The following is a 20,439-nucleotide window of genomic DNA, read 5'->3' as shown; positions in this document are numbered from 1 at the left end:
TTTAAATGCTCCACTAACCTCATCAAATCAAGTTAAAAGATAGAATTACTGGGGCGCCTGGGTGGCTCAGTGGATTAAGCCGCTGCCTTCGGCTCAGGTCATGATCTCAGGGTCCTGGGATCGAGCCCCGCATCGGGCTCTCTGCTCCGCAGGGAGCCTGCTTCCCTTCCTCTCTCTCTGCCTGCCTCTCTGCCTACTTGTGATCTCTCTCTCTGTCAAATGAATAAATAAAATCTTTAAAAAAAAAAGATAGAATTACTTACACATATAATTTATTTAACCCAATATGTCCAGAATACTATTCTTTCAAAATGTAATCAATATAAAATTATCAATGAGGTATATCATATTCTTTTCTTTTTCTTTTTGTACTAGATCTTTAAAGTCTGGTATGTACTTTATACGTAGAGCACATCTTAGTTCAGAACAGTCACATTTTAAGTGCTCCATTACCACACGTAACTGGTGGCTCCTATGTCAGACTCGATGGGTCTAGAAGGCATAGAGGCAGAAATGACTGTAGTATAAGCACTGTTTGGTTTAGGGAAAGAAGGAATTTTCCATAGATTTCCATGAGGTCCTATGGAGGGTTGTGTCTGTGGATGTGTATGTGTATTATTGTTTTTTTTTTTTTTTTAAACTCTCCAAAGTTATCCCCTACATTCAGGTCTCTGTTTCAGCCTCACAATCGGTATGCTCTGTCTCACAAACTCCCCACTTCTTCCCATCCCAGTCTTTACATAAGCAGAGCCTTGCCTGGAGCTTCTCTGTTTTGGCTCATCATTACTTCTAGCATAGAGCTTGGTGCTCGGCAGATACTCCTCAGTAAGTACATCTGAATGAACAAATAAATAACTGCAGAGAACACACAGGGAAGAAGAAGATGGGAAGGAAGAGGAAAGGTCCGACAGGCCGTTCTGTTGCCGAAGACCTTGGGTACGAGCTTATAGGTTTGTAATTCATCCTGTGAGCAAGCCGGATCCACACCTGTCACTTTCGTATTACATGTTTATCTGCAGCTCAGCCACACATGGGATGTTTGGGAGTGAGGCGAGGCAGACAGTGGCGAGCCCTGTTAGAAACCTTCTGAAGGAGTCTTGATGAGAGCCCATCGGGTCCTCTACGGTAGGAGAGTGGTAGCTATATGCATTAGTTACACATGCCACCAATAGAGCAAATTGTTTTGCAGAAATAGTACCTTCTTAGAGGTGAAAAGAACTTTGTCATTTTATAGATGGGGCAAGTGAGACTCAGATAAGTTAAATAATTTTCCTCTAATTAAACCTTAGAGTTCATCACTCTGGAAAAAAGGAATTTTGTTAACGAAAGGAAGGGCCGGTAGAGATTGTGTGTTTTAAGAGAAGAGATCATTTTACAAACATTTAATTAGTAGTTACAGAAAATTGGGGGGAAAAGATGAAAAGGATCCAAAATTCATTGAAGTTATGAAAGGAATGGTTTTAAAAAGGTTTTGACACAGGACAAAACTGGCCTTATACATGAAGCTGGTCAAAGATTCACTCAGTCAAGGGTTCTGATTTAGCAAATCACTTAAATACTTCCATTTTCTAACACCGTTAGAAGTATTACCAATACATCAAAATGCCAAAGCTTTCCTCATTTGACAGAATGCAGAAAGACCTAAAGAAGGAAATTAAATGACAGTACCATGGCCAAAGTATTCTGTGACTCATATGTTGTCTTCCAAATTAGATAACTTGTGTTTTTCTAGGCTATGTTTTCAGCTGACCTTCATGTTTTCAGTCTGAATATTTCAGAAGGAGAGAATATTTTTAATTTTATAAGAATTAAGCTCTGACAATTTATACTTCAGATCTAGACAATGTAAAATGGGTTATAATTTGCCAGTTTCTAATAAGCCATAAAAGTTATCCTTATCCTTATCCTTAAAAGATATCCTCGGTATCCTTATTGCTGATTCAAGGCTCAGGATACCCGTACTCCTGAGCTGTGAGACACAAAAGTTTTTCTATCTCATTGGGAAAGATTCATAAATTTTTTAAATTTTTAATAGTTGCTACTAACTAAGATAATCTTATAAAGAAGTATTAGACTTAATTTCATAAGGCTTTGCTGGTCATAGCATCCCTAAATGGCAGAATCTTTAGATTAGAGGTAAACAAAGATATTAGAAGGTATACTGGTTGAACTACCATTAAAGAAAAAAAAAATGAACTAGGCTATATGGTTGACATCACAAAGTCAAAAGATCTTTGATTGGATAGAAGTTTGACTTTAGGCCAGTCATTTTTATAATATGGAGATCAAACTTTGATATAAAACTTTTAAACCTCAAGATTTGGTAACATTTACTTTAATAAAAACTTTCATTTTAATGTTAAAAAAAAACAAAACCCAAAAGTCAGATCGCTTACTACAAGGTTACAATTAGACTTGGAATCCACATGGACTGTTTTTTTTTCTCTGGGTTTCTTTGTGCATGTGTGTGTGTGTGTGTGTGTGCACGCACGCGTGTGTGTGTTTTGTGTGAGTTAAGAAAAGTCAATAAAATAAAACCAAACTCAAGGAAGCCTGGATATTAAGGTGATTAATCGAGACATTGGAAACATAAATCAGCTATACTTATCTGATTTTCAAAATCTAGTCATCTTTACCTCCTGAAATGGTCTCATAATTCTTTGATGATGCAAGGCTGAGAAGCGCATATGTCCAACCGAAATGTGGATGAGGAAAGATAAATGGTAGTTTTGACTAACAGTTTGAGATGCCAATATTCCTCTTGAGGAGTTCCCTTATTGACCTCATGGGGAGAATAAAAGGCATCCAGTTCTTGGGAATTTAGCAGCACACATTTCAAAAGCTTTACTTTTGTATCTATTGGTAATCAGAAGGAAGTTTAGGTCTTTCTGAATCTTCTTCCAGACTTGTGGTTGTACATGGTAACTCAAGTCCTGAGCAAAAACAAGCAAGGAACCCTATAACAGTAAAGCCTATCGTCACCTCCTACTTCTCAACCCTCCTACTCCCTCATCTCATCTTTATTTTCCTTAGCCATTCCCCATCTAATAAAGTGTGTTTTATTTTTTTTATTGCGAGAAAACACACATGATGTTGTACATACATTATGTACACTATATTAGACATAATAAATCACATTTACCATTGTAATCATTAAGTATGCAATTCAGTATACTCACAGTGTTGGACAACCATCACCACCATCCTTATCCAGAACATTTGCTTCTTTCCAAACAGAAACTCTTACTCATTAAACACATTAACTACTCATTCCCTTCTCCCCTGGCGCCAGCTCCAGGAAGCCACCATTCTACTGTCCATCTCTATGAATTTGACTACTCAATGTACCTTATGCAAATGGAATTAAGACCTTTTTTTGAGAGCTATCAGGAGCCACTGAAATGTAGTAAGCATAGGCCTATTATGCTCCAACTTGTGCCTTAGAAAGCTCTTCTAGACTGAAGTTTGGAGGATTCTGTGGGGGCAAGATTGGCAGCAAAAGGCCAGTTACGCCGTGGTGGCAGTTCTCCAGGGAAGAATGAAGGTGACCTGAACTAGGCAAATGGCAGTGCAGACTGCCAGTAAGTGTATGGAAATGGGAGCCAAAAGTTATTTAGAAGGTAGAATGCACAAAAGTGGATTCCCTTCTACTCCTAGACCAAAGAGTCTGAGGATGCTAGCGTGACAGCAAAAAGTTCCCTCCAAGTTTCTGAAGTTCCTAAGCTAACGGACAGTGAGCACAGAACGTCCAGGGAAAACCCACAACGGTCGCCAGAAAAGTGACATGATGTAAGGAAGGAGAATCTCGAATGCTGTCAATGGACAATGGGCCTTCTTATCTGTGTGACCGTGGAAATTAATCTTTCTGATGCTCGGTATCCTTATTGCTGAATCAAGGCTCAGGATACCCGCACTCCTGAGCTGTGAGACACAAGGGAGAAAAAACATCATTGAATGTGTTCTAAATTAAGTGCTATGAAAATGCTACTTGTGAGAGCATATTAGAACCCATCAATAAAAGGTAATTAGTATGCTAAATCAGTATTTACAGAGAGTTGAAGAGGCATTTGAAGGAAGAAATCTGGGCAATTTATAGTAGCGGGGTCAACTCCATGGATTGCATGGAACTACAGCTAGCTACAGAAAAATATGCAGAATTTAGCAAAGTGTGGGCTAAGGATGAGGAGTGAGCAAACGAGGAACTATCAGGTGGAAGAAGAGTAAAAAGGATGAGACGGAGGCCCACCCAGTTCATTCCTGAGCTACTAGTGTCAGGGAGCTATGCCAAGGAGCATAGGGGATAAGGTAAAATACGCTGGATGTATCCAGAATAGGAAGGACTTTCAAAACTATCCAAAGTGGTCAGTTGACATAAAGTAAAATTCATAAAAAGTATGGTCCCTAACATTACTATTATGCTCTGGTTTAGTAAACCACTTAAAAAAAAAAAAAAAGATTCCCAAACTGGAAAAAAAGATTCCCAATCTGGAAATACTCAATGTTTAAATATATCTATTTGTTCTAGTTTCAAAGAAAAAATTAGGACTTTCCTTCTGACAGGGTTTTGGGGCCTCTGGTAATTTTTCCAATCTCTGTGACTTTTTTGCCCTGAGATAGGTGGGGGTGAATAATGTAATTTAAACTAAAGTATTTTAGCATCTGCTTTTTCAAAAGAGCCCCAAATATCTTAATTCTTCACAAAATAAAATGCTTCAATTAAAAAAGAAGAATATAAATCAAGAAGAGGAGAAAAACAAAACAAAACAAAACAGTAGATATCTGAGAGTAAAAGACTGTATTGCCACAAAGAAGCATCTCGGCTTCTAAGGTCAAGTTTGCCACTTCTCTATATGACTCTGGGGAGGTTCTTTCTTCTTTTACTGCCTTGTTTCCTCAGGAAAACTTACTACTATGGGAAAGCTGTCAATCTGTCTTAAAGTGCTGTGATTTCTTCACGGGAAAGTTAAGGAGGAGAAAGACAGGGAAGAGTAGATATGGAGAAAAGAGTAAAGAAGTTTCACTGGAGTCCAAAAAATGGGCATGGCTTGCAGCAGTTCTGTGAAGATAAAACGAGGGGAATTAAAAAAAAAAAAAGCAAAAACCAAAATCTATTTTAGAAGTCAACTCAGTAGGATGCGTCAATGAATTACATTAATGTTGGAAGAAATGAAGGAAGAATAATAATTGGTAGGTTTCTGGCTCTAGCAGATTAGCAGACAGTAGTTTCATTTACTTGAGATGGGGAAAATAGAGAAAAGAATCAAATTACACGGGAAGGAAAATCAAGAGTTCAGTTTTGGATAGGATTAGTTTAAGGTGTCCACGAGACATTTCAACAGGAACATCAAGTAGACAATTGGGAATAGAGTTCTGACATTTAGCGAACTGATAAATTTAAGAAAGATACAGATTGTATTTAAGGCCTGGGAATGAATGAACTGGTGTATTGCTGGGGAGCTAAAGGAGAGAATACGTGGGAAAGTGAGAAAGATGGAGAATCAGAATGAGAGGGTAAAGAAAGACAAAGATAGTAAGGGGGAGAGAGGCCAGTGAGCCATGGCTGGAGACTGAGCCAGTCCCACATTAGAAGTAAGGCAGAGCAGGAGGAGGCTCGAAGGAAAGGAGGAAATAGCCTAGAGGTAAGAAGAGAACCTGAACAGTGTTGAGGCACAGAGGCCTCATGGTAGGAGTGGTCCCCAGGAAAGCCTGCGGAGAAAGGGAAAGTTAGATAAGGAGGGTTAAGTATCTGCAGGACAAAGGAAATACAAATGAAAGAGCTTGATCCTAGAGTTAAAGAAAACAGAGGGAGGGGCGCCTGGGTGGCTCAGTGGGTTAAAGCCTCTGCCTTCGGCTCAGGTCATGATCCCAGGGTCCTGGGATCGAGCCCCACATTGGGCTCTCTGCTCCATGGGGAGCCTGCTTCCTCCTCTCTCTCTGCCTGCCTCTCTGCCTGCTTGTGATTTCTCTCTGTCAAATAAATAAAATATTAAAAAAAAAAAAAAAAGAAAACAGAGGGATGGACTGTCTTGCAATACAAGCTTTTGAGCCTTTAATAAGAAATAGTCATGAAAGTGGAGCAATTAAAGGATTTTAAGGAGTACTTCAGAGTGTTCATGAGTTACATGGTCCTGCTTTTGAACGTGCAAATGAATTCCAAGTCTTCACCTGGTAGAACAAGGTAGATTAGAAAGCAAGACTTGGCATGACAGTCAGATAGAATCTCATCAATAAGTGATCATGTGTTGGTCATAAGGGTTTGGGTATCTGTTTCTCTGTCAGTGCCTTGTGCACATGAAGCCAAAAAAGCAGAGTAATTTGGCATCATTTGATTTAATGGGATCCTGTACAAATGAAGTGCTATTTCGGCGATGAAGCCAGCCCACTGGGGTTGCTCTAGGACGAGTATCTAGAGAAGAGAAATTAGTTCACTAGTTCCTAAGCCTCTGGAAACCACTAAATAACTCAGTAAAAGCATAAACCTGCTGACCAGGAAGAAGTCTTTTGAGAAATGACCTTTAAATAATAAAATCCAAAAGCAAAGAGATTTAATAGCAGCATGTCTCTAAATGGACTCATGAGGAAAATCACAACTTATACCATAACAAAAAGTGTAGAATGGTAGGTTAAAAAGACAAGCCAGAATTTTAAGGTCATCTTGATAATATCTTACATTTTGGGGCTCTGAATATGCCCCAGACATGAGGGTTAAATGCTTTACATGCATTCCATAATTTAATCCTCTCAACGGTTCTATGAGTTCTGTGTTGTTATTAAACCCATTTTATAGATAAGCTAATAGAGGTAGAACATTAAATAGCAAGCCCAATGTTACAAAACTTGTAAGTAATGTAGGTAAGAGTCCACCTGGGTTTTTCTGATCCCGTATTAGGAGTCCTTAATGTCTTTCTCCTATGAGGGTTTGAGTGTTTCTACTTTTTGAGTGCAACTGAAAATGTCTTAATTATAAGAGGTTATAGATTAACTCACTGCAGCTGGGTACAGTTTGGAAAATTATGTAGTTTTAGTGGAACAAAGAGAAACATCCAATAATTTCATTTTGCACTCCTCTCATTGAGAGGTGGAATTTATTCCTTCCCTTAAATGTAAATGGGCCCTGTGACTCTTTTGATGAACCAAATGCAGTGAAAACAGCACTGTAACTCCAAAGCAGAGCCTTACAAGATGGGTAACTTCTGCCACGCTCAGAAAGCACTTGTCTCAGAAGTCAGCAGACATCTACGTTCAACTACCTTATGACCATGATGGAAGGAGCCCAAGCTACATGGAGAAAGAAAGATGTCAAAAGAGGGGAGCAGTAAGGCTCTAGGTATGAGAGTGAAATTTTCTGTGACTTTCTGGCCCAGTCCAGCCCCGTGTTAAACACAGCCAAGGAATGACCCAGCCAAGGAATGACCCAGCCGATGACTTGGAGCAGGACTATCCTAATAAGTCAACCTGAACTCCTAAATTATAGAATCCTGAGAAAAACAAATGGGTTGTTTTGATCATTAAGTTTGGGTATCTTGTAACACAACAATAGATAACAAATTTAGTACAATTTGACATGATCTGGAGTATTATAATATATTTTAAGGGGACAAGCAGAAAACATTCCTATAGTTTTACTTTGTGTCCAAGAGGCTTATATGTTACATCTGAGATAATAAACCTACAGTTTAAAAGTTAGCTCTGATCCAGTGATCAATTTCATCTGGTCTGAGGCATGTATTTTCAAGAAGAAAAGCTAATAGAGAAGCACTTCATAATTTAGAACTAGATTTCTTCTGTGTTTGCTGTTTTATCACCATAGCAATGCATTAGTATAATATGCCATCTTACTTTTGAAAACATCTGAGGCAGTTTACAACGAGATATACAAAACAAGAGAGTTAAGATAAAAATACAAGATTAAAACCAAATTTAGCAACTCGGAAGTTATTTCTACAGATTGGTCTAATTTGTTTACTGAAATTTACCTTTAAATTTAGCTTTGAGTTTCCTGGCAACTGAGGCAAACCTGTGGGATTATATCCTGCTAAATGTGGTTTCTTTCAGAAAAGAAAAATCTTTAACCTACAGCTAAATTATAAGAGCAATTTATTATGTGGCTCTCCTCACAGGGAACAGTAAATGACATAAGAGACAATGACTTTAAAAGCAATGCCATTTGGAATATAAATGTGTCTCAGACTTGAAGTCTTAGCATCTGTCTCTGTTTAAAACAAAATAAAATTTTAAAAAAGCAATAAAATGGAAGGGACTTATGTGTTTTTATTGTTAACTCTTCTCTCCCTCTTAGATCAGCATTTCATAATTTCTTATCTTTTTGTTTTAGTAAAGACTCATTGATAACATTCCAGGAGCCAAGCTCTGAGGACATCATTCAAGCAAGAGAGAACACAAGCCCCTCCCTCAAAGAGACCAGAGTCTAGGAGGATATTAATTAATGATAAGTATATTTATTAAATAGCTATATCAATATGTGATTATACATCGACAAGTGCCATTTTAAAAAAAAGTACGGGGGGGCGCCTGGGTGGCTCAGTGGTTTAAGCCTCTGCCTTTGCCTCAGGTCATGATCTCAGCGTCCTGAGATCGAGTGGGGAGCCTGTTTCTCCCTCTCTCTCTGCCTGCCTCTCTGCCTACTTGTGATCTCTCTCTCTGTCAAATAAATAAATAAAATATTTTTTTAAAAAAAGAAAAAAAAAGTACAGGAAGCTACAAAGAGTAAATGATAGGGAGATGTGATCAAAGTTCCTGAGGTTAGGGTAGGATGTGAACAGTGAAGGAAAATATACTTTCTTATATTTGCATTTCTATCATGATGCCTGATACACACAAGTGTAAATTGTATTGGTTCTTAATGATGAAAAACCTTCATCCCCCACAAGTGTGAGTTTCAAGACTAAATCTGAACCCGCTATTGGAAGATAATGACTTTAGGAAGGAAGACATTGCTAGACATGTTCATTGCTCTGATTTTTGGAAAAGAATAAAATGTATAATGTTAGTGCTAATTGTCAAGACATGGGATGAAAAAAATATTACACATCCTGGAATTCTATGTGATCGAGATTAAGCCTGAAGAGTTACTCTCAAATGCCTGATTTAAAGCACTCATTTCATGCTAGAAGACTAGTTATTAGCAATGGCTTCACCATCATCTTATTACTGGCAATGTGAGAAGGTGTGGGCCCTTTCATGGAAAAGTTGACTGATGGACAAATAAATTAGATAAGACTGCTTTGCCAAAGCTGATAACTAAGGCCCTGTATACAATAACTGCTAGGTCCTAGTTCTTATGTAATACTTAATCTCTGAGCTCGAGATTGTTGAATGGTTGAAAGAGAAAACACTTATATTGCTATTCTTTGGAGAAATTCATTTACACATGGGTATTATTTAGTTGTAAGCTCTTAAATGTTATGTTAGACATTCCATCAGCCATCTAGCTCTTCCAGTCTTATTACATAAAAACTTTAGCAGCAATATTTTTCCAGTTATGACTCTCTTCCTACTTCTACCACATTACCGTCTTTAAAACAATTAAGATAATTTTGCCTGCCAAAGCTCTGCCTCACCTGATATTCTTCAGTGTTATAGATTTTCTGCAATATTTGTTTCCCAGAATTTACTCATATTTTTAATAAAGTAAAAATTTCTATTTTAGAGCCCATTCTATTGGGGAGGTTCCATTGCAGATATAAATGAGTCTTCGATGGTAAAGAAAAAACTATAGGTTGAATTAGCTCCCCCCCATTTGTATATTAAAGTCTTAAACCCAGAAACTCAAAAAGTATTTGGAGATAGGATCTTTATAGATGTAATCAAGTTAAAAGGCACTAATTAGGTGTGACTGATGTCCTTATAAATGTCTGCATAGTTATCCTTATAAAAAGGGGAAATTTGGACTGATACATATAGAGGGAGGAGGATGTAAGGATGCAGGGAGAAGGGGTGCCTGGGTGGCACAGTCCATTAAGCATCCAACTCCTGGTTTGGGCTCAGGTCATGATCTTGGGGGTCTTGGGATGGAGTGGAGCCCTATGTTGGGCTTCACACTCAATGGGGAGTCTGCTTGAAATTCTCTCTCCTCCCTCCTTGTCCCTCTCTCCCTGCCCCTCCCCCCACTCGCTCCTGCTCTTTCTCACTCTAAAATGAATAAATCTTAAGAAAAAAAGAAAAAGATGCAGGGAGAAGATGATCATCTACAAGCCAAGGAGAGAGGCCTGGAAGGAAATCTTTCTCTCCCAGCCTCAGAAGGAACCAACCCTACTGATACCTTGATCTTAGACTTTCAGCCTCCAGAACTCTGAGACAATCAATTTCTGTGGCTTAAGCTACCCAGTCTGTCATTTTGTTACGGAAGCCTGAACAGACTGGTACAACTCTTATTTCCCTGTGAAAATCAAAGACAGTTTTTAGATATTTCTTATTTCTCACTTAAAGATGGATTAGAGATTCTATGATTTCCCTCCATGAATGAATTGCCATAGATGCCTTTGACATCTCTTAACTCCTTAAGCTTTCTCATTGTATTCAACATATTCTTCAGGAAATTGTTAATATCTCCACTCACCTGTTCTTGTTCATCATGGTACAATTGACATAAAAGACATGAGAATTCCTAGATCAAGCCACCCAACTTATTAGTGATTTTTTAAAAAATTATTTACATCTAGTATTATAAAAATGGCAAACTAATCATCAGAATAGAACCCAGTTTAGAGGTTATTGCTCAAATCTAGCTTCTGCCAAACCTAACTAAACAAATACGTCACTGCATTACCTGCTTTAAAGTACATTCATTCTTTAAGGCATAAGCTTCTAATTCTTTCACACTTTTATCTGTTGGCATGCAAACAGCACTACTTAGAAACAGTGGAAATCATGCCAAGATTTTCTTTAATTCTTACTTCCTCTCTTTATCAATACTTTCTCTATTTAACTAGGTAATTATATTACAATTACCAGGACACCTCCTCCCCAAACCCCTTGATTAAGTTCTCTTTATTGATTCATTAAGTATATCTTGTTGAGTGTCTACTGTGTACCAGATACTCAGAGCTGTGAACAAGATAGACATGATCTCTGCCCTCAGGGAGTTTATATTCCAGGTTTCAGAGAAACTCTATGAGACTAGAGAGTTCATTTTTTAAAAAATATTTTATTTATTTGACAGAGAGAAATCACAACTAGGCAGAGAGGCAGGCAGAGAGAGAGGAGGAAGCAGGCTCCCCACGGAGCAGAGAGCCCAATGTGGGGCTCGACCCCAGGACCCTGGGATCATGACCTGAGCCGAAGGCAGAGGCTTTAACCCACTGAGCCACCCAGGTGTCCCTAGAGTGTTCATTTTTAATGTATTTATTGCTAGACCAAATCTCCACTGTTGTGCCTCTTAGCTTTACCCCAATCCTTTTAACCACCCTAAAAGCTACATATTCATAGTTTCCTGTATCATAAATTTTTTTCTGTGATATAACCCAAATTAATGCTGGTCCAGACAGATTCAGGATTCAAAAGAAATTCAATCACTTTTCAGAAAGATCATTCTATGGAAAAGATTATAGTTGCAACTAATAAGCACTCAAAATAAAGATTCTTATTTATTTTTAATTCTCAAACTATTAAATTTAATTTTTTTTTCTCAGTATATTTTGATGTTGGTCCCACATGCACTTGAACCTTAAAATCTTTGAACTATTTAGGGACCCATTTCACTTTGCTATTTCTAGAAACTAAAATCTTGATCTGTGGTGGTCTTTCATCCTGACTGAGCTCTCTGTAGCAGACTCAGAAATGGAAAGATATTCCTGTTGCCCTTGGATTAGAGGAATGAGAGTTCTGGGTTTTCTATGGCATGTGACTCCAGGAATATTTCAGTTCAGGCTTTTGTCTCCTTTACTTTGATGTGAACTTATCTTTTAGAGATGAGAGAGAGGGTGGGGAGAAAGAAGAAGGAGAAGAAGGAGAGGAAGAGGAGGAAGAAGGGAAGGAGGTGAGGGGAGGAGGTGAAAGGGGGAGGGGGAGGAGGAGAGGAAGGGGAGGAGGAAGAGGGAAGATGAGAGGGGATGGGGAGAGAGGAGAAGAGGAGGGGAAGAACCACATGGTCCATCATTTCCCCAAGCAAACGGCATTTTGGGTGAATGCCCTGACCTAGGAAGGGAAAATAGATCAAGGTGACCCCAATGCTATAAAAATAGCTAAGTGGACTCTTCCCAGAAAAATATCACAGCAGGCTCCGTAAAGCAATTAGAGTAATATTTTGGCATCTTGCTTTACCAAGGGGGACATTCTTCTACCGTCCTAGTTACAGCCTTGATTTTCATTTTCCTCTGTTGTAAATACTTAGGAAATCATTTTAGAAGGCTGCAAAGCAATAGGTGTGAGAGTAAACAAACTCTAACAGTAATCCTGTCTCCAAGTGTTGGAACAGCTACACGAGGAAGCCAGAGCAGCACCTAACTTGCCTGGTCTGCTTTTCCTATCATCTTCCTCCCACCTCACTCTCCTCTTCCTCCTACACAGAATGGTATAAAATTTACAGCCTAACTCTGCAGTCTGCCAGGGAAATCTGGCCACTTGCTGGTGAGCTGACCCTTAGACCATGGACCAGGGTACATCACTGTGACTGCCTTCTCGTTGCTGGGCCAGGAAGAGGCCCTGAGAAGAAGGGCTAAGATGTTCTGCCCGACAGGAAGGACATGGATCTCAGGGAGATTGTACATATTCCTTCGGTTAAAGCTCTTTGGGAAAACTGTCCTGTGAACTGAACTTTCTTAAACCCCATGGAAAGAATAAAGGTCCTTATTGTGGTATTGGTGAGAAGTCAATGGGTCCACACTGAGACAAGCTGACAAGCTAGGATCTGAAGTGCTAGTCAGTCAGAGGGCAGGTGACAGTGTCTTCCTGGTCAGGAGTCTTCTCCTTATCTGCCACTGTTAAGAATATTAACTTTTTATACTTACGGCTGAAACTTAAAACTGGTGTGTGTTTAAAAAAAAAAAATGACACTTTAAAATCTGCCTCCACAGTATTTCTTCTCATGAACTATCTTTAGCTTGACCTAAATTACTAATTAAATTTTTCTACAAATCCAATTTTCCTACAGTTCTTTCCTTTATGTTTTTATAATCGGACCTCTTCAGCGGGGGGTGGGGGGGTGGGGGGGACCTGCGTTTCAACGGCTGCCCACCCCCATTTTAGTTTTGCTTTGTCTCAAGAAGCATTTGCAGATCATCAAATATGGGGGAGCTTGGAATATTTCTTACTCTGGTGTTAGATATGGCACCAGCACATTAGCACAAATTCTTCAAAAAACGAAACCTTCAAGGAACTCCGCTACACTTTCCACTCAAAATATTTCCCAAGCACTGTAGCAGAGTGAGAGCCTAAATAGTATCGGGCTTTCTCGAGAGCTGCTAGGGTGCCAAAACATGGAGTCCATGAGAATGATGCCTCTACTGTATGCCGCCATACTGGAGACCCAACTCCCCTGCCCAGCCACACCGGACCAGCTGAACTTGCCATTGTTCTAGGCCAACCCCTCAACGACTTAGTGGTCAAAGTGGAAAAAGCATCTTAAGGTCAACTTCTTCTTCACACTCGGTGGCTCCTAAAACCACATGGAAATATGATAGCTGGAAAGATTTTTTTTTTTTTAATTCCAGGTGGAGAATACATAATGCAAATACTACATAATACTGAAGTCAGATTTATATTTGTGTACAATAAAGCAGTCAATCTTTTTTTTTTTAAGATTTTTTTTTTGTTTGTTTGACAGATAGAGATCACAAGTAGGCAGAGAGGCAGGCAGAGAGGCAGGCAGAGAGAGAGGAGGAAGCAGGCTCCCCGCTGAGCAGAGAGCCTGATGCGGGACTCGATCCCAGGACCCCAGGACCATGACCTGAGCTGAAGGCAGAGGCTTTAACCCACTGAGCCACCCAGGCACCCCCAAAGTAGTCAGTCTTACTGCATCTGTCTCAATTGACCTAACAGGGAAAGCATTACAGAAAAGAGGCTGTGGAGTGGACACTGCAGCAGCAAACAAGACGAGGTAAAGTCTCCCAAGGGATCTGCCAGCTATTAAGCATAGTGACAACTTGTCCTTGAACCAGATTTAAGGTATTTTTCAAAGTCTTCCTTTATTTATAATCCATATCCAAACAGAGAGGAAATTAAAATGCATTAGACTTCTAAGTCATTAATCTCTCTGAAGAAAGAAAAACAGGGAGGAAGAGGACAAGACAATGACTTAGGGACAAGTTAACAAAAGGATTCATTCATTCATTTTGTATATACTTTCATCTAACAAATTTGGTTTGACAAGTAAGGGATCTGATGAACAAGGTCATGGGTTCTCTGTCCTTAAGGACCTTCTTGCCCTGTGGGAGCTATGGGTGAGTAAACAGTCCTGATGTTACCACGCAGGGTGAGCAGGACCGCGTGCTATGCTGTGGGAGCCCACACAAGAAGGACTCAAACAACTCAGGTTTTAGCCACCTCGACAGAAGGCACAGTAGGAAGCACTATGGTGCCAGGAAGTATGATCAAATATATCTTGGAGACTTAGATTTGTTGGAAAGCATTCCTCCTACCCTCGGGAGTCGCTTGGAAAATGTTAACTCTCCATAGCTATGGCCAAAAAGCTCCCCACAAAATCCTTTTTGGATCATCCTCATGGTAGTTTCCAATGGGGAGAGCCAACCCTGAAGCAGTGTTAGCATCATGGTAGTGCACTCCAGAGATGTCAATGGAAAGATTGGTGGAACTAGAGCTGACCTCCTGAGTTTGAGTTCTGTTACCCCTCTTAATAACACTATGACCTTGAACCAGTTACTTAACCTCTCTGAAGCTCTGTGTCCCTGGCTCTTACAGAATCAAAGATTCTGAGGATCACACTAGTAAAGTACTTTGAACAGTGCCTGACACTTAGTAAAAGCTCAGTAAATGTTAACCCTCTGGAAAGACATGGAGTATTTCACATAGGAGAAGATCTTTGTTATCATTCCAATTCAATGCTTTAAGCAGACATAATAGGACAGTAAAAGGAAATGCATGTAAAGAAATGCTGGTGGTGAAGAATAACCACTTCAGAGGCGCTAAATTTCACCCCTCAGCTCTGCCAGGGTAAACAACATAATCTGGCTGAGAACCTTCGCCTTGTTCCCTGACATTTTTAGAGAAAGGAGGAAGCTAGAGCAGTAGTACCTCTTCACTTCTCCTCTGACCATGCTAGACTGGTTAACGCCAACAGGCAGGGTAGACAGTGGTTAAGGCTACGGGCTCTGGAGCCAAGCACTTGGATCCAAACCCTGACTCTGCTGCTAACTGGCAGTGTGCCCTAGGACTACTCCCTCCACCTCCATACTCCACAGTTTCTTCACCTGTGAAATCGGGATGCCGACAGCCTCTATGTTGGGATTTTTGTGAGAACATACATATGTAACCATACTTAAGACTCTGAGAACAGTGCCCAGCGAAGTTACTGTTGTATAAGTGATGGTGATTATAAAATTTGTTATTATTAAAGAATAATACAACATAAGGAATTGTTCAAATGCACAAAATCATGAAATATTGGGTCCAGACAAGAGTGTCTTGTCAAAGCGGGTGGTCACTAGGCAGTTAATTCTATGAAGATGAGAGCTGGATTTTGATTTAAAAATGAATGGGCAAGGCATGAAGCCCTGAACTAGTTAGAGGGCATGATGAGGAGGAAAGCACACTAGATCTGGAAGTGAAAACCCTGCCCTTGTGAGCAACGCTTAGCCATATTCTAATCTGAGCAGGAGTCTTCTCCTTCCTGATACTGTTTACTCATCACTAAAACAGGGAGATCAGCGAGAGCATTTCTAAGGTTCACTCCAAATCCAAAATTCTATGTAGCCAGATAGCCTCTGAAATTTTACAGAAGATAGTTTAATTATGGCTACTGAAGTCTTTTTTACAGACCTAAGATTATCAAGTTGAAGACAATGCCATTTGTTTGTGTTTTCTGAGTCATAATGCAAGAATCCGAACTATGAACAGATCTTAAAATCCATGAAAATGGATTATCTTTAGCACAACTGATAACTTTTAAAGCTGTCGGATTAGGAGAATAAAACTGATAAGGACATCTTCTCATTCACCTTAAGTGAATCTTTGCAGACTCAGACGAAAACATAATCCAAAGGTATCCTAATGCTAACTTATGGTTAACACAGAGAGAGTGGAAGTAGAACTCTTATGGAGTTTAGTTTAGCAATTCTCAGCTAAATGAAATTAAGCTGATTTAGTTGAGCTTTTGAGACAAGAGAGTGGAAAGCATAAGTCCAAAGGATTTGGGGAAATTGCACCAAGACCGCCTGTCTCCAGACTGTGGGCTGGAAAGGAGCTTCGAGAGGCTTGTCTGCTGAGGGTCGACTGACTTCAGAAGTCTGATACGTTGGATAGAGACACACAGATTTCACTTGGAAAACAAAGAAAAAAAGATTTTGTGGTGGAAAATTTTAAAAAAGTGGGAGGATGATTTGAAATCAAAAGTCTGGACTAAGAACACAGGCTTTGGGTTAAACAAAGTTTAAATTTTAGCTCTGCTACTTTTTAGCTACGTGACCTAGGGCTGGTTGGTTAATCTCCCTGAGCCACACGTTGCATTGGGTTTCTGTGAGGATTAAATGAGATCATTCCCATAAAGTGTTTGGCCCTCAACCTCTAGAACGTAGGAAGCACTAGATAAATGATGGCTATACTTACTCTCCTAAATGAAGGACGGGGCAAGTCATCAATATTCCCCTCTGGTGAGCTTCTTTGTGCTCCCTTTGGAATGTCTCAGAGGTGTCAGAAGCACTATTTAAGGCTTCTGCAATCACAGTTTGGGTCCAAACCTCAGTCTTTCTCGTGAGCCCTAAAATACCTATGGGCTTTTTTTTTTTTCCCTAAGATCTATTCATGGTTTTACGTGGGCACTGGATAAAAGCTCACTTTGTAAGACTGTCCATCTAGGTTAAAAATAAAAATGCAGAAATGTGTGGAACTCCAACAGTAGAATATAGGGAAAACAGATTATTCTTAGCTGAAAACAAAGACATTCTCGTATATGAATGTGTATGTAAATGCATAGAAAAAGGCTGGACTTTATGAACACCAGCATGTCCGCAACAGTTCCATCTGGGGAAGACTGGGGAAGAGGTGGGATTTACCTGGCACTGTGTTAATGCTTTACACATTTGTTTACATGTTGGTTGTATAATTAAAAACTAAAAAAACCCCAAAACCAAACAAACAAAAAAGCAAAGCCCAAAGCAAAAGTCATGGTACAAAATGAAATAGACTTTTGGAACTACTGTATACCAGTAGACAAGAATCAAGGAATTTATCTTCAGGGCTGTCCATGACTTCTTACAAAGTCACATTCTGCTGATTTTGCTGTCCTTGAGGAGTAAGGAGACCAGTAGGGAGATTTCTGATTCTATCTCCAGCAACTGATAAACCCAGGTTAGAAAGCAGTTGAAGCTGCCAGCCAGAAAATCTTGTTATAGACCTCTTTCTCTCTGCCAAATAGATAAAACCCTGGCGAGTTCTTTGCAAAATTCAAGGTCAACAGAGGTGTCAACTGAAGACGATTGGTAAATTATGCTTTTAAGCAGAAAGAAACCAGATGGTAAATTATATATCAATCGGTACATTTTGATAGCCAAGAAAGTAAGTGACAACTTAAAAAAAAAAAATTCTACTTGACAGCTACTTGGTCAATAAAAAAAATACCTAACTGAGGAGTTGTAAAATATCACCCTCGTTCCCCTCCCACCAATAACACTAAATAAATTCATTAATTCAAAGAGAGTAAAGAGTTTAAGCCCTGGATTATGGACTATGACATGTTTTTTGATTATTAGCAAAACATTTGTTTGCTGTTGGTGATGACTTTTCACAATGGGCCCATTCCTTGGGAAGAAACATTTTGGCTGCAGGGAAAACCAAGAAACACTGCAGAGCTCTGAGAAGTTGCACCGACTTGCTTTGGTTCTGCCTGCAGTCTCCACTAGTGAGGGATCTTCAGGGGCAGCAAGAAGGACAGGGTAGTTTTGCCTTGTTGTTAATGCATATGTTTTGGCCCATGACTTGAGGGAAGGTTGTGCTTTAACCAAGAGATAGTCAAAGGGAGACTTTAGAGCCCTCTAGCTGGGCCTAACTTACTGCTTCCAGAACTGCCTTTCCAGCTTGCCCATTTGGTGCAGGGAGGTAGCCTGGCCCAGTGTGTAATTCATTGTGTTCTGCTGGTGGGTTAAGTGAAGGGCTGTGTGTCAGGCACAGCACAGAAAGGACCTGAATGAAGGGCGGGAAGAATGAATGGAGAGAGCCATTTTGATGGAATTGCCCAGGGGATTAAATAGGACAGGGCATCTGGGGGCTGAAAGAAGGTTCTGTTGCTTATAAAACTCTCCCTAAGAGTGCCAGTCATCAGTCCCTTGACAATCATACATTTCTTACCTCCCACTTGTGTATAAATCTGCAGGTTTATGCAGACCACCAGCGTGACAATTACAATGCATTCAGTTTATTGTGAAACACACAAAAAATACCTCTTTCTCTCTTTTTTCCCTCATTTATAATCAAAGTGATGTTAATAACTATGAATGGAAGAACAAGGAATTGAAGAAATAAATATATACGGCAGCATCACCCCATCTTGTCACTTGGATTCAGACTGTCCACCGTTCTGTGGAAAAGAAAGGCAGTCATACCAAGCAACATTGAGGCAACGTGAAATAGAGAATTTAAAACGCTGGATCCCATCATTTCTGCAAAAGGTCATTCTAGTCCTTTTCTATTTTTACCGTTGGTAGAGACTCGACAAGTTATTGGCTGCATGGCTTTGGGAAGCCAGAAGCTGCGCTTCTAATGAAGATGGCAATACAGCTCTTGAGACAGAGTCAGTGAAAGGGGTGGAAAAAGTTGAACCCTTCGAAGGTAAGAGAGGAGAGCTACTGAATTAGTCCCTGACTAAATTACTAGCCATAACTATACTCCAGGCCAATTCTCTTAGACATTGACTGTCATCTTGTGGCTTTGAGAAATTCCCATTCCCGGCTCAAAACCTCTCTAAGGCAGGCAGCCCAGCCCACCCCCACTGTTCAGAGGCGCCCCCACCCACAAATTTGCATCAAGACAGGTATATTTCCCAGCTGGACCAAGGCATCCAGAAGCTCGGCTTCCCTTCGGGAATCTGCAAGACAACCTTTGGCTTATCCCTGGCCAGCAATCAAAAGCATTTCAGAGAAGCGCAGAAAACAAAAGAAACAAACAAAACCGGTCCTTACCCGCTTCTTAAAAAATTGGAAGGCTGAGCATTTCTTTACTGGGAATCCATTCATGTCTTTGTTTACCATTTTCCACAGTAGGGAGTTCACAGTTATAGATCCAGGGTGGCACCGCCTGGTAAGTGCAGCGAGCGGGTCCTCCGGCCGCGCTCCTGGACGCAGGCAGTGAAGACGGAGCGGGATGGAGAACCTGGCGGGGCTCGGGTCCTCACTCACACATCCTGCAGCGTCGCTACCGCGGCAACCTCTCCCCGCTCTCAGTTGCCACGGGCAGAAGCTCTGCTCTTCCCATCGCTGCTCCGAGGCGCGGGCATCGGCGCGGCCGGGCCCCCGGGTTACAGCGGATGCCGGGGAGATGCTGTGCTCTGCGGCTGGCGAGTCGGAGAGGGGCACCCCCTGCGCGCCCCCGGCTACCTGGCGGCTCTGCGGCGGGCGCGCGGGGCCCGCCTCTCGGCTCCAGGTGCCGCGCGCGGCTGGAGGCTGCTCGGGAAGAGAGCTGTTTTTGACCGTGCAAGTTCCAGTGGGAGCTTGTAGTTAAGCAGCTGAGAGAAGGAGTAAGGAAGAGCAGAAGCAGAGGGAGGGAGGGAGGGACAGCCGCGCCAGGGAGGCAGAGGGAGAGAGAAAGCGCTGCTGAAGGCGCAGCGATTCATGAATATCTGAGCAGCCCCGGGAGAGAAGACGCCGGCTCCGGACGCACTGAAAAGCAGTTGACAAGCCCTCGAGAGAGCTACTTTAATAGCGTGATTTTTTTTTCTTTTTGTTGGTAGGGCCGTTTAAATCAGACTTTCCTGTGAAATGCAGACCCTTTTTGGTTTTATGCTCACTGACGTTCTTTGGATACGTATTCCTGAATATAATAAGTCTCTCGGTGGAAATTTAATCAAATTCATTCCCGATCTGTCCAAATGTGGAGAAAAATGAAATAAGGTGCAAGCGTAGGTAGAACAATGGAGGCTCTCAGACTAACCGTATAGAACGTCTTCGAGTGTCCTCTCCCCACTTGTCATCACAGAGTGGCCAACGGTGAAAGCAACTGCCTTTTCCCCCAAAGAAAGCTCTTAAAAAAGAACACAATGGACATATATGAAGTATCTTACGGTAAAACACACAAAGAACATGACCAAAAAGGATT

At 40.7% G+C, this 20,439-nt stretch overlaps 1 protein-coding gene across 1 annotated transcript in view; it reads right to left on the bottom strand.

Annotated features, from left to right (window-relative positions):
- The window catches only part of SGK1 (serum/glucocorticoid regulated kinase 1), a 110,605-nt gene extending 90,940 nt beyond the window's left edge, over positions 1–19,665 (bottom strand). The window contains exon 1 of the mRNA XM_046005794.1: positions 19,308–19,665. Within this exon, the coding sequence (XP_045861750.1) occupies positions 19,308–19,376 (69 nt within the window). The 5' untranslated portion in view covers positions 19,377–19,665. The remainder of the gene's footprint in view (positions 1–19,307) is intronic.
- Positions 19,666–20,439: the final 774 nt, after the last annotated feature.

This window comes from Meles meles, chromosome 5 (assembly GCF_922984935.1).
Source record: "Meles meles chromosome 5, mMelMel3.1 paternal haplotype, whole genome shotgun sequence".
NCBI classification, from domain to species: domain Eukaryota; kingdom Metazoa; phylum Chordata; class Mammalia; order Carnivora; family Mustelidae; genus Meles; species Meles meles.
Note: the sequence above shows the minus strand (reverse complement) of the source record. Positions and strands in the feature narration are given on the sequence as shown.